At 37.6% G+C, this 21,385-nt stretch overlaps 1 protein-coding gene across 7 annotated transcripts in view; it reads right to left on the bottom strand.

Moving 5' to 3' along the window:
* LOC127624712 (pro-neuregulin-2, membrane-bound isoform-like) overlaps nt 1-21,385 on the bottom strand; it is a 93,078-nt gene that overhangs the window by 19,966 nt on the left and 51,727 nt on the right. For all 7 annotated transcript variants that reach the window (XM_052099561.1, XM_052099565.1, XM_052099563.1 and 4 more), the window contains exon 4: nt 19,210-19,330. In XM_052099561.1, coding sequence (XP_051955521.1) covers nt 19,210-19,330 — 121 coding nt within the window. The remainder of the gene's footprint in view (nt 1-19,209; nt 19,331-21,385) is intronic.

The raw sequence follows: 21,385 nt of genomic DNA, 5'->3' as shown, positions 1-21,385 counted from the left end.
GACAGCATAGAACCACCAAAGCTATGTCTGAAGCAATAAGCAGTAATCTCCAATATGGTCACCTAATTATGGCAAGGCTCTCATTCATGGGTTTGATAGGCCAACTATGATTATTTATGTTATTCCAGTAAACAAATTATTGCTCATCAGGGCGTAATGAACATTATGAGCTGATGTTTTCTCTGTGTTAATTCCACTAACTCGGTACCTGCAGCAGTCAGCTATCATCACTGATGAATGGCCACCTTCAATTTACAGGACAAACAGACACTGTAAGCATGTGTTATCTTTTGTCACCAGCCTATCTGCTGCATGCTCTTCTTTTAATCAACAGGGTCAGGAGGGAATTATGGCTTGACTTCCCTACTGAAAAAAATCCCAATGTCGCCCAGCCAGGTCTGTATTGCCGGTCTTAAAAGGGTTTTGGACACTTGTCACCTGATTAAGCTGCGAGGCCAGCTAAATTCCAGCTTGGCGTTATAATAGTTTAGAATTTTTAACTAAATGTTTATTTCTATATATTTTCATATGTATTTATCTCCATTTTACTTTCAATTTGCCCATTCAATTTAGATTAGTTTTCACTAGGGATGCACCGATCCGATACCTGGATCGGTATCGGCTCCGATACTGAAGCTTTTAGACGGATCGGGTAACGGTCCAACGAGCCCGATCCAAATCCGATACTGTGTGTTAGTCATGTTCGCTACTGTCAAGCTCCAAAAATTACATAAATGAACCATAAAAACACCAATAAAGCAGTTTATATGACTTGTGCATTTTATTCAAAGCCAACTGAAGACGTGCAATAGCACTGTGAATCACAAAAGGCTGTGTTTAATAATTAAATGTATAGTATGCGCAGCAACAGCGCATTAGTTTATGGTGCTGCTCTGTTGACACAAACTCACGCACAGGCTGGTGATGCACTCACAGCTATTTTTAGCCTTCACAGTGGTGCACCATATTTGAACACTACTCAAGAACAGCATCTCAGATCTAGATGCTCAGTAGTTCGGTTCACTTATAATATGCATTTAGAATGCACCACAGGTGCATTTTAACAGAATTTGAATACGAAGCAAATACAACTATGGTAAACTTGCATACAAACAGACACATACAGGAAGTCCTGGAGAGTTTAGAATGTCAAAATAAAAGCGTGAGGGTTTTAAAATGTGCACAAATTAAATATATTACTGTTGTATTTAAAATTCAATTTAAATGTCAATAATAATAATATTAATAACAATTTATTATTATTATTAGTAGTAGTAGTATTGTCACCATTAGTATTTGTTTACAATTTATAACAATATTTAAGTTGAATGAGTTCCAAAAAACAACTGTGTGAACTAAATTAAACAAAAAAGAGATGTCCAGATACAAGTTGAAACATTTTTGAAAAAAAGTGGTATCGGTGCATCCCTAGTTTTCACTGTATTTTAGTTGCTAATTCAAAAGTTTTTTATTTTCAGTGTATTTTATTTTTATTTTCATATACTTCATGAATAATATTCTAAAAATATATTATGTATCAAAAACAAAAATGAGTGAACAATGAATGAATGTGGTAATTTGTATTTAATTTTAGTTCGTTTTAGAGTCATGAAAATGTCTCTGACAATAATAAAAGTTTTTTCCAATGATGTATATTTTTATTTCAGTTTCAGTTTACAATAATAGTACTGGCTTTGCTACGCTGGAAGACCAGCTGAAAACCTGTTTGGCCACGCTGGGAGACCCAATAAACCAACAAAAACCAACAAAAAACATCTGAGACCATCAAACCACCTTAGTCTGGTTCAAGCTATTTTTTAGCAGGCATACATATTTACGAGGCTCCCATAAAAGTAAAAAAAAAAAAGAAAAGTTGGCTTTGAAGTAGGATGTGAGGTATTACGCACAACTCAATACATGCAGCTCACACACAAAGCCTTTGGTGAGTTTATAGACTGTAAAATGAGCCAAAGTTCAGGCCGTAACCTCTTCCCTGCGCTGCTACAGATCCATGTCACTGCCTGGCACGCGGCAAAGCACTGAAATGTTAACATCTATCAGAGGCCATCGAGACCCTTGGAATAACAGAGAGAGATGGTGGGAGAGCACTTTGTACTAAACCTCAGCCGTCTGCGCTGTGTGCACACACGGGCCTGGTCTTTGGGCTTATAAGATAATATTACCCCCCTCATGGAAGTGCAGACATGTTTTAAGTAACAGGCAGCCACTGAGGGGGTCAGAGGTCATGGAAACATGTGTTATCCTGCTGGAGAGTGCCAGAGGGGTGGCCCAACATGTGTGCACACGTGTGTCTACCAGTCAAGACTGCACCTCTGGGATATAACTCCCTGACTTTTCTTCATTGATTCCTCTCTCCAGCCCATTCCCTCCAAATGAAGAACAGATAATCGCTGTTATGTCTGTTTGTGTTCATTGTTTGTCTAAAGCATTCAGTTTCATAGATGTCCTTGTGTCTTTGACTTGAAGAAATGTGGTAATGCTGTTATAATTTCAGGTTGTTAGTGGCTTGTATCTACATTACTAGTCAAAACTTTGGACAATCTTTTGATTTAAAGGCTTATGTCTTATGTCTAAATACAGTCACAAAGAAATGTTGCCATTAATATCTTCACATAACTAAACTTTTAATAAAAAAATATTTATAATATATAAACGGTGATAAAAATAAATAAAATTGATTTTTATCACTGTTTAGTGAAGGAAAATCAGCCAACAAGTGTCCAGCATGCATGGAAAATGCATACCAACATTTAAAAGGCACGACAATTAGATACCTCATGAATTTGGTTGACAGAATGCCTAGAGTGTACAGAGCTGTAATATATGCAAAGGGTGGCTACTTTAAAATATAAGATTTATAAAATTTTTACATTCTTGGTACCTACAAAATTCCCATGCATCCTTTTGAGTAATTTCAAAGACTATTATTCAAAAAAGTTAAAAGAATAGTATTAATAAAGAATGAGACATCTTGTGTTCAAACCTTTTACGGTTAGTATAGTTCATGTGGGAAATAGCTACTTTCTCTATGATTATTTACAGAGAAACCTGCCATAAAATCCATAGGCTCTTTTTCTTTACATGCTCTCTCTATCTTGCTCTGGTTCTTTCAAGTCTTTCCCCCAACCAGCCCCCCACCTCAGCCTTGGACACGCATTTAGATCCCGCAAAGGACGTTTAGCTCAGTGGTTTACAACAGTTTTTTTCTTTACCCATACAGAAATCTGATATTTGGCTATATATAAACATGTATACAAAATTATATATGTACTCATTTCCAATTCTACTTTTTGTTTGCAACATATATTCTGAAGTGCAGAACACATTTTTTCCTCTTATAAAAATAATATATGTATCCATACATGTAACATGGATGAATTCATAGAAATAAATCTCTCATATATAAGTGTACTTGGGAAAATATATGTCACATACATGAAAACAGCCATTGTTGCAGCACGTACAAGCACTGGATGTGACCTATTTTTAAATATCAGTGAAAACCATACATGAACATACATATTTGATACGTGTTTTACATGTAGTGCCATAAATCAGATTTCTCTAAGAAGTAGAAGAATCCTTTATTGTGGTCACACATTATACACACAGTTTTTTTTTTTTTGCATATACAGTGAAATGTATTAGTTTTCACATATCCCAGCTAAGCTGGGGTCAGAGTGCAGGGTCAGCCATGATACGGCGCCCCTGGAGCAGATAGGGTTAAGTGCCTTGCTCAAGGGCCCAACAGTGGCATCTTGGTGGTGCTGGGGCTTGAACCCCTGTCCTTCTGGTCAGTAACCCTGAGCCTCAACCACTGAGCCACCACTGCCCTACAAGTGTAGGACCCAGATTTTACTTTGTAAGCCAAGTGTCGACTCAAAACAGAACAAAATGGTTTGTCATACAAAAGTTCAGTCATGACAACTCTTTGAAAAATGTAGCATGGTAATGTGGGTGACATATACAGTAGATATGATATTGGCCTTGGCTGACTAGATCTGCAACACCGCTGCTGCAGAGCAAGTACTGAGACTTGCTACTCCTAGAAGATACACAGACATACTGAGTTAGCATGTGAACATGCTGCTGCTGCTGAACATTTAGACATAATGCAAAACATGCTGCATTAAGCATCATGCTGCTGCACAAATAGACAATACAAACAATCCCCATGTAGCAGATCTTGAAAAGGGGAGTTGGGTTTGAGAAACAACACTTGTAGTGTACTGCTGTGTAACTATCTTATCTGAAACACTGAGTAATTTAAAAGTTGGACAAAGAGAGAGACACAATTGAAAGAGTACATGATAACAGGTCACGGGACCAATCAGCTTTCGCCATGCAAGCCGATTGGCTTAACACGTCGCATGTGAGTGAGCCAGCTGGCTTAGAGATGGCTGAACTTCGGACATTAACCAAAATGTCCTTAAATCAAACATTGAAATTTGTTAACATTAACGGATCCTGGCATAGGCAATACAGGCAGCAGCCTAGAGCAGCAATGCTCTCTCTCTCTCTTTCACGACAGGGTACCTGCTCGGCTACCACGCACAGAGCTCGCAAGATCGCGATGGGAGAAAGGTGCCCCAAATTGTGCCACCCCACCCCCACACAGAGTTCACAAGATTGCGATGGGAGAAATGTGCCCCAAGATGTTCCTGACAGGCTTCTCAGCCTAAAAGGCTCCATATCAGAATCAGGATCAGAAAGAGCTTTATTGCCAAGCATGCTTCCACATACAAGGAATTTTTCTTGTCGACAGAGGCGTCCAGTACACAAACAATTCAACAACATAAAACATCAGCAAATAGAAATATATGTACAGATGAAGACAGAACATTACATATACCTTAGCCAAATACATTAAAACTCAGTTTTCCTCAATTCCTGACATTTGATCATAGAAATCATTCCCTGTCTTAGGTCAGTTAGGATTACTACTTTATTTTAAGAATTTGAAATATCAGAATTATAGTAGAGAGAATTATTTATTTCAGCTTTTATTTATTTCATCACATTCCCAGTGGGTCACAAGTTTACATACACTTTGTTAGTATTTGGTAAATTGTTTAAATTGGATCAAACATATTGGGTAGCCTTCCACAAGCTTCTCACAATTAGTTGCTGGAATTTTGGCCCATTCCTCCAGACAGAATTGGTGTAACCGAATCAAGTGTGTAGGCCTCCTTGCTCGTAAAGGCTTTTTCAGTTCCATCATCTTCACAATTGCTGTTTTATTGCTGTTGTTCTCTGATTGACTTGCACTTTTCACACCAAACTACGTTCATCTCTAGGAGACAGAATGTGTCTCCTTCCTGAGCGGTATGATGGCTGTGTAGTCCTATAGTGTTTATTCTTGCTTACTATTGTATGTACATATGAATGTGGTACCTTCAGGAGTTTGGAAATTGCTCCCAATGATGACCTTTTTTTTTTTTCGTTTGATTTTCCCATTATTTGCAAAGATGCACTGAGTTTGAAGGGAGGCCTAAAAATACACCCACAGGTACTCCTATCAGAAGCTAATTGGCTAATTGTCTAAAGGCTTGTCATAATTTTCCAAGCTGCTTAATGGCACAGTTATCTTAGTGTATGTATATTTCTGACCCACTGGAATTGTGATAGTAAACAATTGTAGAAAAAAAACTCATGCTACGCAACAAAGTAGATGTATTAAACGACTTGCCAAACTATAGTTTGCTAGTATAAAAATCTGTGGAGTGGTTAAAAAATTATTTTTAATGACTTTTAAGTGTTTGTAAACTTCTGACTTCAACTGTATATATAGAAATACACAATAAGAAACAAATATACATTTAGTATGTACAAAACCAAATCTATTATATAAAGTGCAAGGGAATGTAATGCAGAAGAGGTAGGGTATGTTAAATAATATAATTCACAAGGCTGCGTATCTCAAGTATAGTATAGTATAGTAATGTAAATTTAGCTGTTCATGAAAAATCTGTTCTGGTGCCTGACAGTTCTGATGCTCAGTGCTCTGAAGCGTCGGCCAGAAGGCAACATTTAAAAAAGGTTTTCTCACTCTGGAAGTGTACAGTTCTTGAGGGGATGGAAAGGGGCAACCAACAATCCATTCAGCAGTCCGAACTGTCCTTTGTAGTCTTATGATGTCCGATTTCATAGCTAGCCAGAACCAGACAGATATTGAAGTGCAGAGGACAGACTCAATAACTGCTGAGAAGAACTGGATTAGCAGCTCATGTGGCAGGTTGAACTTCCTCAACTGGCGAAAGAAGTACAACCTCTGCTGGGCATTTTTCACAATCAGTGTGGGTCTCCCACAGTCAATGTAGGTCTCCCACTTCAGGTCCTGTGAGATGTCCTAATGTCCACAATCATCTCCACTTTTTTTCCCCTAATCTTTTTTATTGGTATTTAACAAGACAAAACATAACTGTACATTTGTTAAATCAACAACAAAAGAAAAAACAATTTACTGATTGTCTCAAGTTTAATTCCCCCTCCCAACCCTCCCTCCCCCATTCAAACTTCCAAATCAACATAGAACCAGTAACTCACACCCTACATTCCAAGTAGGGAGAAAAAAAAAAAGGAATCAGAAAAAGGAATTAATAGTAATAATAATAATAATAAATACATAAAAAATAATACTAATAACAATTTTCTCTCTCCAATATGAATATTTCCTATTTTCAATTAGTTGGTGCTAAGATTTAATTATAGTGCATCCCAACTAGCATTAGGAGAACATGGTAAATCTTTAATATAGTCTAAGAAAGGTTTCCAAGATTATGAAAACATTTGAGGGATCCAGAAAGCAAACATCTTAGCTTCTCGAGTCTTATACAACAAAATATTTCTTGGACCCACCTAACGTATGATTGGGGGGCAACATGTTTCCATTTAAGAAGAATGGCTTGTCTAGCTAAAATTGTAGTAAAAGCAGTGACGCGGCATAATGAGGCAGTTAAGTCAGGTCTCATGGAAATGCCAAAAAGGGCTGTCAATGGGTTGTGGTCCAGGTCTATGTTAAGAGCATTTATAAGCATATCAAAAACATTAGACTAAAAGTCTGCTAACCGGTGACAGCTCCAAAACATATGAAGGTGATCAGCAGGAGGCTGCTTACAATGATTACAGGCATCAAATTTGCCAATTGGGCATTAGTAAGATGGCCTCTGTGGAGCACCTTAATTGCAGTAAACCATGCCAAGAACATACTGATGAAAGATTCATAATGCCACTCCATTCTTCATCAGTAATAGACACTCCTAAGTCCTGCTCCCAAGACACTTTAAGGGAAACAGTAGGGTCAACATTAAGAGTACTTATTAGGTAATAAATAACTGAAATAAAATGTTTCTGACCTGCATTTAAGGTGAGAAATTTATCAAGGGGACATTCAGGAGGGCGAGTGGGGAAGTGGGAAAACAACTATTGAACAAAGTGTCAAACCTGAAAAACAAATCAAATGACTACTGGGCAGATTGTATTTAGTAGACAAAAATGAGAAAGATGTAAAGACCCCATCTACATACAGGTCATTGAGCGCAATAAGGCCATTGCCTGACTAAATGCAGAATGCAGGGTCAAAGCAAGATGGAGCGAAAAGGTGACTATTTAAAATGGGTGTATAGAGAGAAGCTCTATGCAAACCAAAATGTTTCCTGAATTGGACCCAGATTTTAATAGAGCTATTGACAACTGGATTGGTTGAGATTTTGGTAATAGCTAACGGAAGCTGAGAGCAAATAACAGAATACAAAGTGCCTTTTGATGATCCAATCTCTATGTGGGCCCAAGAGGGGCAGGTTTCAGCATGGATAGAGCTATTCCAGTAGAGAATCTGATTGATATTAAAAGCCCAGTAATAATGTTGGAAGTTAGGATGTGCCAGGCCTCCTTTAAAATTAGGAAGTTGAAGAATTGTTTTTTTTTGAGACACCGGCTTGTTTCCCCATAGAAATGAATGCAAAGTGACATCAAATTTAGTAAAAAAAGTCTTATTAATACAAATTGGAATATGTTGAAAATGATAAATGAATTTGGGCAAAATAACCTTTTTAACAAGATTAATGCAACCGACAAGGGATAAAGGAAGAAAGGTCCACCTGGACATGTCTAATTTGGTTTTATCCACAAGTGATTGAACATTTTTAACAAAGGAATAGGAACTGGTGAAAAAACCCCAAGATATTTGAATCCATCTAGAACAACCTTGAAGGGAAAAAGAGAGTACGAGAGCTTCCTGGCTTGAGCATTAACAAAAATGTTTGCTTTTTTGCAAATTTATCTTGTAGCCAGATAAGTGGCCAAATTTATCAAGAATTTTCAAAATAATAGGCAAGGAAGAGCAGGATTAGAAATGTACAATAAAAGATTGTCAGCATAAAGAAAAGGAACTAAACCGTAATGCGAAATTACCTCAAAACCATTGTGGCAACAAAGCCAGATAGCAAGAGGCTCTATAGCAAGATTAAAGAGTAAAGGGGAATATTAAAGAAAAGTATAGAAAAAAATATTAAGAAGCTTCCTAGTATTAAAAAAGAATGTCTCCCTGGAGTGAAATCTGTCTGATCATGGGAGATTAAAGTCGGCAGCATCACATGAAGTCAAGAACATAAAACTTTGGCTAAAATTTTAAAATCAACATTGAGGAGTGATATTGGCCTATAACTGCCACAATAAGTGGGGTCCTTATCTTTTTTAAGGAGCAGAGAAATAGAAGCCTTGGATAAGGTTGAGGGGAGGCGGCCTGTCATAAATGAATCATTGTATTGCCTTGTTAAGGTAGGAGTTAATGAGGAAGCAAAAGATTTGTAACATTTGGCTGTAAAGCCATCAGGGCCAGGGGAGATTCCAGATTTAATAGATTTAATGACCTCTAGTATCTCTAGCTCAGAGATTGGGTAACCCAGTCTTCAATCAAATTTAGAGAATAAATTGAGAAAATCAAAGCTTGCTGGAGCATTTGGGGAGTTCTCTGAATTATACAAAGTAACATAGTAATCTGAAAAGATAGAATTAATCCCAACTTGATCTGATATCAGTTAACCTGCTGGAAATCTAACTCTTGAAATCCACCTTGAAGCGCTAACCATACAAGCTTGATGAGCCAGGAGCTTCCCTGCTTTGTCACCATGTTCAAAAAACTGTTGCCTACATTGTCTAAGTTGCCTCACTATTATATTTGTCATCAAAACGTCATACTCTGTATGTAACTGTAACTATTTATTATAACAGAAGGGGTATGGGGAGGCAGCATAGATCACATAGCTTATGCAGACCTTCAACAATAGTAAATAGTCTAGATGTTCCTGCCTTCCTCAAAAGAGAAACATAGGAAATAACCTGTCTGCTGATAAAAGCCTTAAAGGCCTCCCAGAGAGTAAGACTAGAGAAATCTGGGGTCTGATTGAGTTCAAAATATATATGAATCTGTGAGGCAATAAAATCCTTAAATGTATCATCTGATAGTCTAGAAGAGTCAAATCTCCAAAAGGAGGGTGAGAATCTACTGGAGAATAAAGCAATATCAATTGAAACGGGGGTGTGATCAGAAATCACTACTGTGTGATATGTACATGCATTAATACAGTTTAACAGTTTGTTATACAGCAAGAAAAAGTAAATTCCCAAGAAGGTTTGATGTATGTGTGAAAAGTATGAGAAAGCTTTATCTTGAGGATTCTTAAATCTCCAGGGGTCAGAGAGTCCCAGCTGGGAGGCATAATTTTATATTATGTTCGCCGATTTAGATAAGCCACACTGCTTAGAGGAAGACCCATCAAGTGAGACGTCTTGCATGACAACAATAATGCAAAAAAAAAAAAAGAAAAAAAAATATATACATAAAAAAAATATATATATCCTTTATACACTATAACAATACAAATGGGTCAACAGGCTGTCTTATACATTGATGATTAGTGACTGAAGAGGGAGCTTGAGAAAAATGGTGCAAAAAGGACAAACAGCCCTTCAACAGAACAAATATTGAACATAATAAGGACAAAATAAACAAGCCTTTATATCAGTTGAATAGGCGAATAGTCACTAAATAAAAATACATGATGGCATTATAAGAATAGAGATCCATCATGGCATTTATATCAATAGAGTAAATGACCAGCTGTCAAACAGATAACCAAAAAGTTCTAGGCATTCCGTGAGCGTTCGAAACAGTATATAAATGCCGGTGTCCGTAGGGCATCATGGCAGGTACGGTAAAAAAAAACATATTTATGAGCAGCTGGCTGCACACCAGATAGTTTAGGTGAATGATACAAAAGCTGAGCTACGAAGAGGAGCCAGCCCGAACAGACGGCACTTATTCTTCCTCTGCCACCGAGGAAAACAACCTCCTGTCCCCATCTTTGGTCCTGATGGAGAGCTTCGCAGGGAAAAAGTCCCTGCCAAGTTGTAGAGGTCCGTCATCGATATTCTGCTTATAGTGGTGAAGCCGAATGATGACTGCCCTCAGGTTTATTGATGAGAGCCCTATGGGCCAGGTCGTTCTCCAGCGGCGAAGACAGAATATCCTTTCCCAGGACGTCAAACAGGAGTTGTGAAAAGAAAGCCGATGGACGAGGGCCCTCAATCGATTCCGGTAAGCCAACTATTTGAATGTTGTTGCGGCGGCTCAAGATCATTAACCTTTGCTAACAACTTAGCGTTGCTATCAGATAGAGCGGCACAAAATGCTTCCAGTGCAAGCATGTGTTCATCCAGGAGAGTAGCATTAGATTCCAGTGAAGAAATCTTGTGGGTGTGGTCAGAAATCGCAGTTTGAACACTGTCTGTCTTTGACTTGAGTGAAGAAATACTCAACTTGAATTCTGCTGAAAAGGCCTGCCGGTTTTGATCTAAAAGTTTAGCAATCGTCGCCATGCTAAGCTTGCTGGTAGCGTAGTCAGCGAGGCCTGTTTTGGGGTCTTTCCTGCTTTGTTTAGTCGATTTGGTGGTCAAATTGAAACAAAAATGTACAAGTTTCTTCAGTACGATCAGATTAAAACTGAAATTAAATGCTCAAATGGTTATGAAAAACACGTAAAGTGCGGGAGAAAGACACAAACATGTCTACTCTATCTGCCTATCCATCCATCATATCATCATCTACACTGTTTTGAGAGTGTTCAGCTCTAGGTTATTTTGACTGCACCAGACAGCCAGCTGTTCAACCTCCCTTCTGTATGCAGACTCATCATCATCTTGGATGAGGCTGATGACATTAGTGTCATCTGCAAACTTCAGGAGCTTGGCGGTGCAATTGTTAGTATACAGGGTGAACAATAGTGGGGATGGCACACAACCCTTCCCAGACTGATGTATTGCAATCACCCTTTTCCTCATAATTTCTGGAATTTCTTTCGACCTTGGCATAGTGGCACTACTGGGTGAGACCTTTTAGCCAACTTCTGAAAAAGTTCTATTTAGGTGTTGATTTGATTGAACAGGCCTGGCAGTAATCTGGCCTGGGTGTGTCTAGTCCAGCTGAACCCCATTATAAATGCAGTTTCATAGATTTGGGGATTTAGAAACTAAGGGGGCAAATACTTTTTCATACAGGCTTGTTGGTATTAGATAATGTTATTTTTTAAGCAAAAAAAGTTATCTTTTTAAAACTATATTTTGTGTTTACTCAGATTGCCTTTATGAGGTTTTATGTTAGATTTGTTTCATTTTTAAAACAATTTAGTATGAGTTATACACAAAAACAGAAGAAATCAGGATTGGGGCAAATACTTTTTCACAGCACTGTACACTATGATACATGATTACCTCAGTGGTCTTGAAAAAATAAATAAGGAGAGGAGGGTTCAATTTTAAATGAGGGATTAGCACAAGAAACAATCTGTAAGTATTCTGCCATTTTATTTATTTATTGACTCTATAATTTAATTGTGCAATTTAAGTTAAGTATACATAAAGTAAATATTGATATAATTTGCCATTCAATTTTATATATATATAATATATATATATATATATATATATTTAACATATATATATATGTTACTTTACTTTTTAAGGGATAGTTTACCCAAAAATGAAAATTCTTTCATTATTTACTCACCCTCATGCCATTCCAGAAACATGTCTTTCTTTCTTTTGCAGGTTTTTAGAAGAATATCTTGGGTCTGTAGGCCAATAAAATGCAAGTGAATTGTGACCATAACTTTGAAGCTCCAAAAAGCACATAAAGCATAAAGGCAGCATAAAGTAATCCATAAGACTCCTGTGGTTAAATCTATGTCATCAGAAGTTAAATGATAGTTGTGGGTGAGAAACAGATCAATATTTAAGTGTAAAGAGGGGGTGCCATGTCAGATCTCGCCTAGGGCGCCAAGTAAGCCAGAACCGCCACTGTTTGTTAATATTACTATGAACTTCACTGGCCCAACAAACATCATCATATGACATAGGCTGAATAGGAAAATTGATGATTTGGGGGGAAAAAAAAAGATAAGATACAGACTTTCCACAACAAACAGCATCTGTTTAAGATTAAAAAAGGCGGTGAGAGAGAGAGAAAGAAAGAGAGATATATTTAGCCAGAATTGAGGCATAGAAGTAAACCTGAAGAAGATAAACATCACAATATTACAAACAAACCTATGTCAGGAACACAAACACCAGTTCCAAGAATCCTGTTCCAGGTGGCCAAACTGTATAATCCAAAGCATAATAGATCTACCAAAACTTGCCATTACCACATTGGGAAATTTCAATATGGAAATGGGCCACGCAAAGCGAATTCATCAGCTAGTGCATTATTAAGGGTCAAATGAGAGCCAATAACTCCTGGCAATATCAAGTTTATACAATAAATACAACTATGGTACAGATATGTCAGAAAAGCTGACCAGGGTGAAAAAATACTGGGTAGATATTGCATGGCGATAAGGGATAAATTATTATGTAACTATGGTCTCTGAAAGTAAAGAGAAATTTGGCTTTACAGATCAAACATTAGTCCATGGTGCTGGTTAGAGACTAGTATGTGTTTAAAACAGGATTGGAAGATGTCATAACCAGCAGATGGAGGAGGCTCTTTTTAGGGTTTCATTTTCTTTATTGCAGTGCACTTCAAAAAGATGAAAGACGAAAGAAAGATGACAACTCACACACTTCTCAAGCAAAATAATGCACAAAAAGATGTTAGTTTCAATTTATAAAACAAACAGATATTAGTATTTGGACACTTTCTGGTTGTCAAACTTTGTGGAACATCGTAAAAGTCCACAGTTAATTTGATGAACAACATCTGGTGTTACTATACTATGGCACGTTGAAGGAACTTGAGAGGAATTACTTTGTACATCCATACATTCCATTTCATTTTGTTTCTAATGCAATGACGTTCAGACATTTTTAAGTCTGACTTAAATTCCACAAAGTGTAAAAATGCTTCTTGGGCCCATATACAGAGTACTTACTGTAATCCTTTACAGTCATGTCAATGAAGCTTTGTAATTAAGCTCTATCTAAGAGCTCTTTATCTAAAAAGATTTTTAAAAAAACACAGGATTTTTTGTGTGCATCCTGTTGCCCTCGTTCAGGTCATTGTAACTCTGCAGAGAATGAGTTCTGTAAAACGAGAGGACCAGCACTGCCTGAAAGAGTCCATTCTGACCCAGAACACTGTCTGCACTACTTGTGTCTTGATGGTGAATCTGTCTGACTGAATCAAAGACAATGAAACTGATCTAGCAAGCATGTCATACCTAAACAACATTCTCATGTAAGTGAAGCCTGATCTCTTGATCCTCAGTGTGTTGCATAGTGAAGAATGCATCTGGTTTGATGTATACAGTCTTTTCCAGAAAATGTACTGCATTTTTCAGATAAAAGGTCCTTTTGAACACAATCTTTTTGAAAATACTAAATCTTTCTCTTGCAATTTCCTTTAATGTGAAGTTGTATCATACATTTCCATACTGATGGTATGTATGTGTGAACAGCACATGTGTTACATTTATCAGTATAGGCATCCCAACAATTTTCCTGTAATTACCTGGTTGCATGTGTAAAAAAGGCTACTGACGTTGAGCGCGTTTACACCGCTTATGCTTAATAAGCCGACAACTGTGAGGTCATGTAAATGCTTTAAACAGGTTTAATTTACCAGTTTAAGGCCATAAACTGCTTAAGAATAAACCAATCAAATCAGATTTTTGGCCATTATTCAGATTTCAAGTTGCATCTAAATACCTTTACCTTTACGTGCTGTGTGAATGCCACTTCACACTTTGACATCAAAAGCATAGAACAACTTGATTATTTCAAATCTCATGTAAACACGGTTTTCATTCTTTGTCAGATTTTTTTAATTAGGTAATTTTTGGGAGTTATCAGCGTATTGGTGTGCATGTAAACGGGCTACCCAATGTTGTTAATTGTTTTTATTTTCTCCCCTTTAACCTCCCCAATTTGGAATGCCCAATTCCCAATGCGCTCTAAGTCCTCGTGATGGCGTAGCCTCAATCTGGGTGGTGGAAGATGAATCTCAGTTGCATCCATGTCGGAGACTGTCAATCCAAGCATCTTATCACGTGGCTTGTTGAGCGCATTACCAAGGAGACATAGCGCATGTGGAGGCTTCACGCTTCTCTCACGCACAACTCACCACATGCCCCACCGAGAGCAAAACACATTATGGCGACCACGATAAGTTTCCCCTATTTGACTCTACCCTCCCTAGCAACCGGGTTGCTTTGGAGACCTGGCTGGAGTCACTCAGCACAAACGGGCTCCCCATTAAAAAAAACTTTTAAGGCAGCTGTTTTCCTGGAATTTGATGGAAGTCTTCCATCACGGTAAAAGTGATTTTATATAAGGGTAACGGTATTACAATATAGTTTTTTTTTTTTTTTATGGGAATGCAACAGGAAAATTGTTTATATATTGATTACCCAGCAGGTAATGTCTATTTTTGGATAATCCCGTGAATCAAAATACCTCAAATGAAAGGCAATTCATCTCATTTGATTATTTTATCTTTTGATTTGGAACTTGATGAACGTGAACCAAAGGACGTTTATTCATAACTAATACAATAATGAAGTCTCACATTATATAACCACTGGGTTAAAAGACTGAGACCGTTGTAATGTAAAGTAATATTATAAAATGGAAAGGTCCAACTCTAAATTCTAAATGAATGAGGGACATTTAAAGCCATTGTAATATAGCTGATATATGCAAACCACATAAATTGAATTCTATATTAATAAGGTTAAAAACACAAAACTCTGCTTATGCTGATCCAAAGTCTTTCTAGCAAGTCAGTCCACTAGTGGCCATCTTTGAAATGCTCCTGGGAGACTATTTCCAGTCATACCAGTGCAGTTTGTATCTACTTGAATGGGGAAAGACGGAAATCTGAAAAACAGATGGTCAAGATTTCGATCAAAGAACATATTTCAAATCAGCAGTAAAATCTGATAACGCTGGTATCATAAATTGTGCTTCTTTACCTCAGATTACACTAAAAAACAAAATATATAGCTAATGCGCATGCACATTATCGAGATTATTGACAGGCGATGTATGTATCTAAAAGGCAATTGTCTCTTTTACCTGTAAGGCGGGACTTCCTTTCTACATCTGTTGACCATTGAGTGCTTAGAGCTAATTGGTTGGGCTTTCCAATTTCTACCATTCATTTTAATAGAAGTGAACCATCTCTGTTAAATAGTCTCTGATTGTTCCCAATCCTGCTGAAAAACTGTTTAAACCTAGTTTGCTTGTTTAAGCTGGTCTCCTAGCATGGCCAATCTAACAAGTGCCCAAAACCCCTCTAAACTCAAAAACAAAAATCTCAGCCCGTTGACATATATCTCCTATCTCAAGGTACTGTATATGTACACTGCCCTGCACTAACTCTAATATTAGGAAAATAAATTAAGTTAGATATGTATAAATTAAAAACAAACTTCCCAAGCCACAGTCTCTACATCAGAAATTGTCCTTGATGCTCAACACCAAACCGCTTTAGAAGCAGTGAACAAACCAGCACCAGAGTCCACTGGCACTGTAGTCTGGACCCCCCTCAGCGCAAAGGGCCATGAATATCCTCTGGCATCTCTCTCTACTCCTCAGTTCTGTCGTCTGTCCTGCTCTTATGTAAACATGACAGGGGTGTCGATGTGGAGCTGCTGTAACTTGGCAGGCTGTAAAATACTCCCCTCATCATCCTAGCAAGAAAATAATTATGGCCCGGGTCATTTGTTACCTCGTCCTTCCCTCCATGTGAATGTGAGTGTGTGTGTGTGTAACTCTGTATTTCAAAGGAAAGAGGCAGGCATAAATATGAGCTGGCTTGTATTGCTGGACTTGTTCAGCCGGTGAGTAATTCCTATGGAAGCATAGCCTATATTGAATGAGATAGCTTTGGAGCAACAATTCCCTGTGGGCCTTGACTGCATTATCTGACTTTTCTGGACCTGTGCCTCACCCGTGAGTGAATTAGATGCAGCAACTGAATTATTGCTTCTTCCAATTTGTACACAACTTATTGAATGGCTGTTGCAGCCATGTCCAGGCTGTTTGCTTGCCGAGCAGTATTCCAGGGGCAGATACACACACACACACACACACACACACACACACACACACACACACACACACACACACACACACACACACACACACACACACACACACACACACACACACACACACACTGTGCACCTAGGCTGAAAATACCAGCAGGTGCACTCATAGCATGGCACAACATGCTGTCTGAAATTGATTAAACAAAAAAAAGGAAAACAGCACCTTTTCGTGTTTTAAGATCTCTCCACTGCTCTCATCAAACACAGCAACAAAATTGCTTAATTTAATGCACAGATGCTGTATAACAGATTCATGCACAAAAATACCATGTTGATGGGGACTTCCTATTGACTTCTGTTGTTTTTATACTGAGTTAATGATATTTTCAACATGATTAAAATTATGCGACTCTGGTGTCATTTTTGCAAAATTATATTGCATGGTTCCTTACACGTATTGCATCAGTTTTGAGGTGAATTTTTTAAATCATGTAATTTTGTGGTGTTGCTATTACATCAGCTAAAATGTCGACTTGCATGTTACTTCAGACAGTGCCCCGGTCCTTCATGATGCAAGTGCAATGCTTTATCAGTTGAGCTACTGCGCAATTTGATCACATAAATGCAGATTGTGAATTACACCTCTAAGGCTGGAAGCGCAAAGTTACTTGAGTGCTTGAAGCATGTGCCGAGGCGGAGTTACAGCGAACAGGAACGGATCTGCTCAGATCTGCATTGGCTAAGACTCCAATCAGTTTATTCGCAAAATAGCTTTCCGGGGTCTTAGACCCCCCGAGGCATCCCGTAATTTGCATGGTGCATAAATATACAAATGCAGTGAATGTACTTGGTTTATGTGATGCTACTGTAAATGTTAAAATAGAAGTCTTTACAAGTCATGCGCTATTGTAAGAGTGTTTAGATGTCATAAGATAGCATCATGTGTGAATCAAATGAAAAAATAAGTGTAATCTGATGTTTTACTAGTGATTTGTGTAAAATGGAATTAAAGACGTTGTTGTAGTGCCTTTTGTGTTCATTTCACCAGGAAACTGCCACTCATACAGCGAGCCATGTAAAAATCTTTTGGCAAAAATGTAGTTATAGTAATGTGATCCTATGAGACTATGTTTGTTAGCTTTGAGGTCATCTATATATGCTTGTATACTCTTACAATACAATATTAACCTTTAGCAGACATATTTAAAATGTAAATTTTTGTTTGTTATATCGCACTTCGTCACTACTTGATCGTCCTGGTCAGACATAGCTTGTTTTGATAATCCAGGCGAAAATGTTTTTATGGCCCTGCCACACGTACCTAGATCCTCCCACATCTGAATCTTGAATACTTGTTTGTTATCTCGCACTTCGTAGCTACTTGATCATCCTGGTCAGCAATAGCTTGTTTTGATAATACAGGCGAAAATGTTTTTACGGCCCAAAACAAGATGTCCAGAGCATCCCTGATTTAAAAGCATCTGCATAAATCTGTGTTCTTTTCCCCTGTGATTGAAATATAAGCAAATGCCCTATTTACCTTGTGGGAGGCCTCTGGCTCTCGTAAATATTTGTTCCAGCACTAAACCAGTGTGACACGGCATTTTAGAGTGGTTTGATGCACATCTCTTCAGCACGCTAAAAGTGAGCTGTCAGATTGGAGCAAGAGGCCTGTTTTTTCAATTCCCAAGCACATCACACAGATAGACAGTCATATCACACTCATCAACATTTGCACCAATGAGTCAACATGCTGTGTACCGACACACAGAAATGACGGACACGACCAAAGATAAACAGAGAGAAAGAGAGAGAAAGTACGAATGGATGGGTGACTTGATGGATGCCATTTGGCCATTGCTGGAGAGTGATGGGGAACTCCATGAACTTGGGTTGAAAACAAGGTATATTACTTCACTTAGTGAGCAATTCTTAATCTCTCACTTAGAAACATTATGATAGAAAAATGGCAAACTATACAACAACATGATCGAATGTATACATTACAACCAAATATATTCCATGTGGAAGCCCACTGATAGGAAACTGAGGATAGGATGCGTATAAACAACATAAGGGTGAATTCACTAAACAGTTGCGCCACTTTTGCACAAGGTACTTTGGTGGGGATAAAGTCAGCGCTATTTGCCTGCCGCAATTAAGGTTATACAACGCAAAACCGGCATCACTGGAATTTTATTATAATTCGAATGAATTTGATCATAGCAGCAACAATTCATAAAATAATGAAAAACTTTTTAGCTAAACATTTATTCATACATGTGGTGTAGTTAAGCGCAGTTTCTTCATTTTATAGAGACGATTTGAGTGGATAGGTGGCAGTAATTGACTGCAACCGAGCACTCAACACTGACTTGCAAGATGAAACATTTAGCCATTCATATTGCATTCAGCACAACGTTTTATATTCATGTTTGCTATGTTACTGGATTTGCTAAATCCTTTTAATGAATCAGGCTGTAAAGCAATGCCAACAGCATGTGCAAAGCAATGATGCTATGGGCAGACGCAATTCATTCTTAGTGAATTCCCCCTTAGAGCGGGAAAGAGAAGATAAAGGATCTGTTCGAACAGAATTATTATACTGTAGATAGAGAAAAGGCACTAGAGATAAACTCACTTGCAAGACAGCTGATTAATACCATGTATGAAGTAACAGTCGCCGCCATTCACGCAGTAGGCCTTTTCTGTGTCGTTGCATCTTCTGGCGTGGCCCGGGTCTGGAGATAAATTTGTGGTTACTGCAAGAAATAAACAAACAGATGTCTTACGACATTAGTATAGGCAGATCACATCGTACAAAACCAAAAGAAAGAGCTTTCATTCAGTACTTGAAAACAATAAAAAGAACAATTGCATCACTGCACAAGAACTAAAACACAGATGGAAGATACAACATGCTAGATAACATTCATAACATGTCACTGATAATTCAGCATAGGGGCTACAATGGATAACTTATGCTGTCAGTCGTCTCGTTCCCTACACTTGAGTCTAAACAGTAATAATGTACTCTTTCATTTTAAAACAATGACTTCTTGGTTTCCCTCAAAAATATTTCTGCTGCTCGGCTTGCGTAGGGGACGTTTGATAGGCAAAGATAATTTTTTTAGTGTGTACAGGATTGCATGTTAAGACATTTTTACACCAAAATGTAAAACAAAATTTTTTTATAATTTTAAACCATTTTTGCGTGCAACAATATAAGGACATGTGACAAAGGTTGAGAGGTCATTTGTAGCAAAGTACTGCTTTAAATGTTTATTGTGGGGAAAATGCCAACTCTTTTACTTACTAATTAATACATTTTTTTTTAAGAAAGTAGTTAACAGTGCAGCATTTGGTAAAGAGTAAGCTTGCCTTCCATTTTGAAAATAGCAAGAGAACTGTAGAAAATCATAAGTGCATACAGTAAATTACATTATGGCCATATTGACAACAGTTTGTTTATCTGTGACACCAGTTCAAGCAAAGCTTAATTGGGATGCATGAACATGTTTACTGACTTTCTAATCTAAAGCAGAAACGTGAGGAATGACAGGGCGAACTGATTCGCACTGCCGTATTAATAACATACCTACACTATTTCCCACTGCTGTTAAGCTGAACACATATACAAACTTTCATGTCATCACATCACATCAGTGTTTCTGCCAATCATGCAAGGGTTTCTCTCTTGTATACCTTAGTGTGGCTTCACTGTCAAGTTCAAACTCAAAATGTTGTTCAAAGCAAATCTTAAGAAGGAACATGTTCATTTTATTAAAGGAATATAATGGAGTTATTCTGAGACTAATGTATGGCATGTGTGATATGATGTTGAGTACCACTGACTTTTTACATTATTTAAATTACATGTTTACTGTAAACAAGTTTCCTGTTCATTTATTCAAATTGAGGGATGAGTCAAAATGATGGTGTTTGGTAATTGATGCCACACATGAGAAAATAAGTGTGAGCTGTGGTTTCATTTCTGAGTCCCTCCCTTGCAGACAACAAACCAAACTTAGATTACTCTCAAAAATAACATGAATATGAGAACCCATGAACACATCAACTGCTAAATCAACTGCCTATGCACAAGGGTGGGTACTTAACATTAATGGAGTATAGCGAAATTATATTATCAGTACAACCACAATCACCAGACATTTCTGCTAGCATTAAGACCACTACAACTAAAAGTATTTGGATGCTTTAGCCACATTAAAAAATTATAAACACCACTGCATTAGATACATTGCCGATAAAAATAATAATGATACATTTTGTACCATTTTTCAGTCAAAACTTTCACAGAAAGATGGTTGTTAGGTTATATAAGTTATAAAACAATAGATATATTGTTCAAAATTAAGACAAAAAGAATTTAGATACTTTGGATACTTTTGGGCAAATGCTAGTGGAAGATGTCCATAGTTAATGCGATGAACCACAATTGTGATTATTCTAGAAGGACAACTTTGTGACCTTGAGGGAACCTTTATTCATCCATTAAAGAGGGATGAGACCCATAATTCTAAAACAAAAACAGTTTAGAAAAGTGAAGAACAGTTCACGATACAGGAAGGTATGAGCAAAACGACATTATTGTAATGATGTTACATACACGCCACCAGGGGCGGATCTATAAAATAGTTTTGTGGTGGCAAGGGGTTGGCATAAGGACTATGAGGGGTGGTAAAGAGCACATGCATAGTTCTTCTGGATTAAGATACCAAGCTTCATTGCAACAATTACTAGTTCATTTCTTGAAGACTCTTATCAAATTACAAATGCCAATTAATTTGTGATAG

The sequence above is a fragment of the Xyrauchen texanus genome, chromosome 31 (genome assembly GCF_025860055.1).
Source record: "Xyrauchen texanus isolate HMW12.3.18 chromosome 31, RBS_HiC_50CHRs, whole genome shotgun sequence".
Lineage (NCBI taxonomy): Eukaryota > Metazoa > Chordata > Actinopteri > Cypriniformes > Catostomidae > Xyrauchen > Xyrauchen texanus.
Note: the sequence above shows the minus strand (reverse complement) of the source record. Positions and strands in the feature narration are given on the sequence as shown.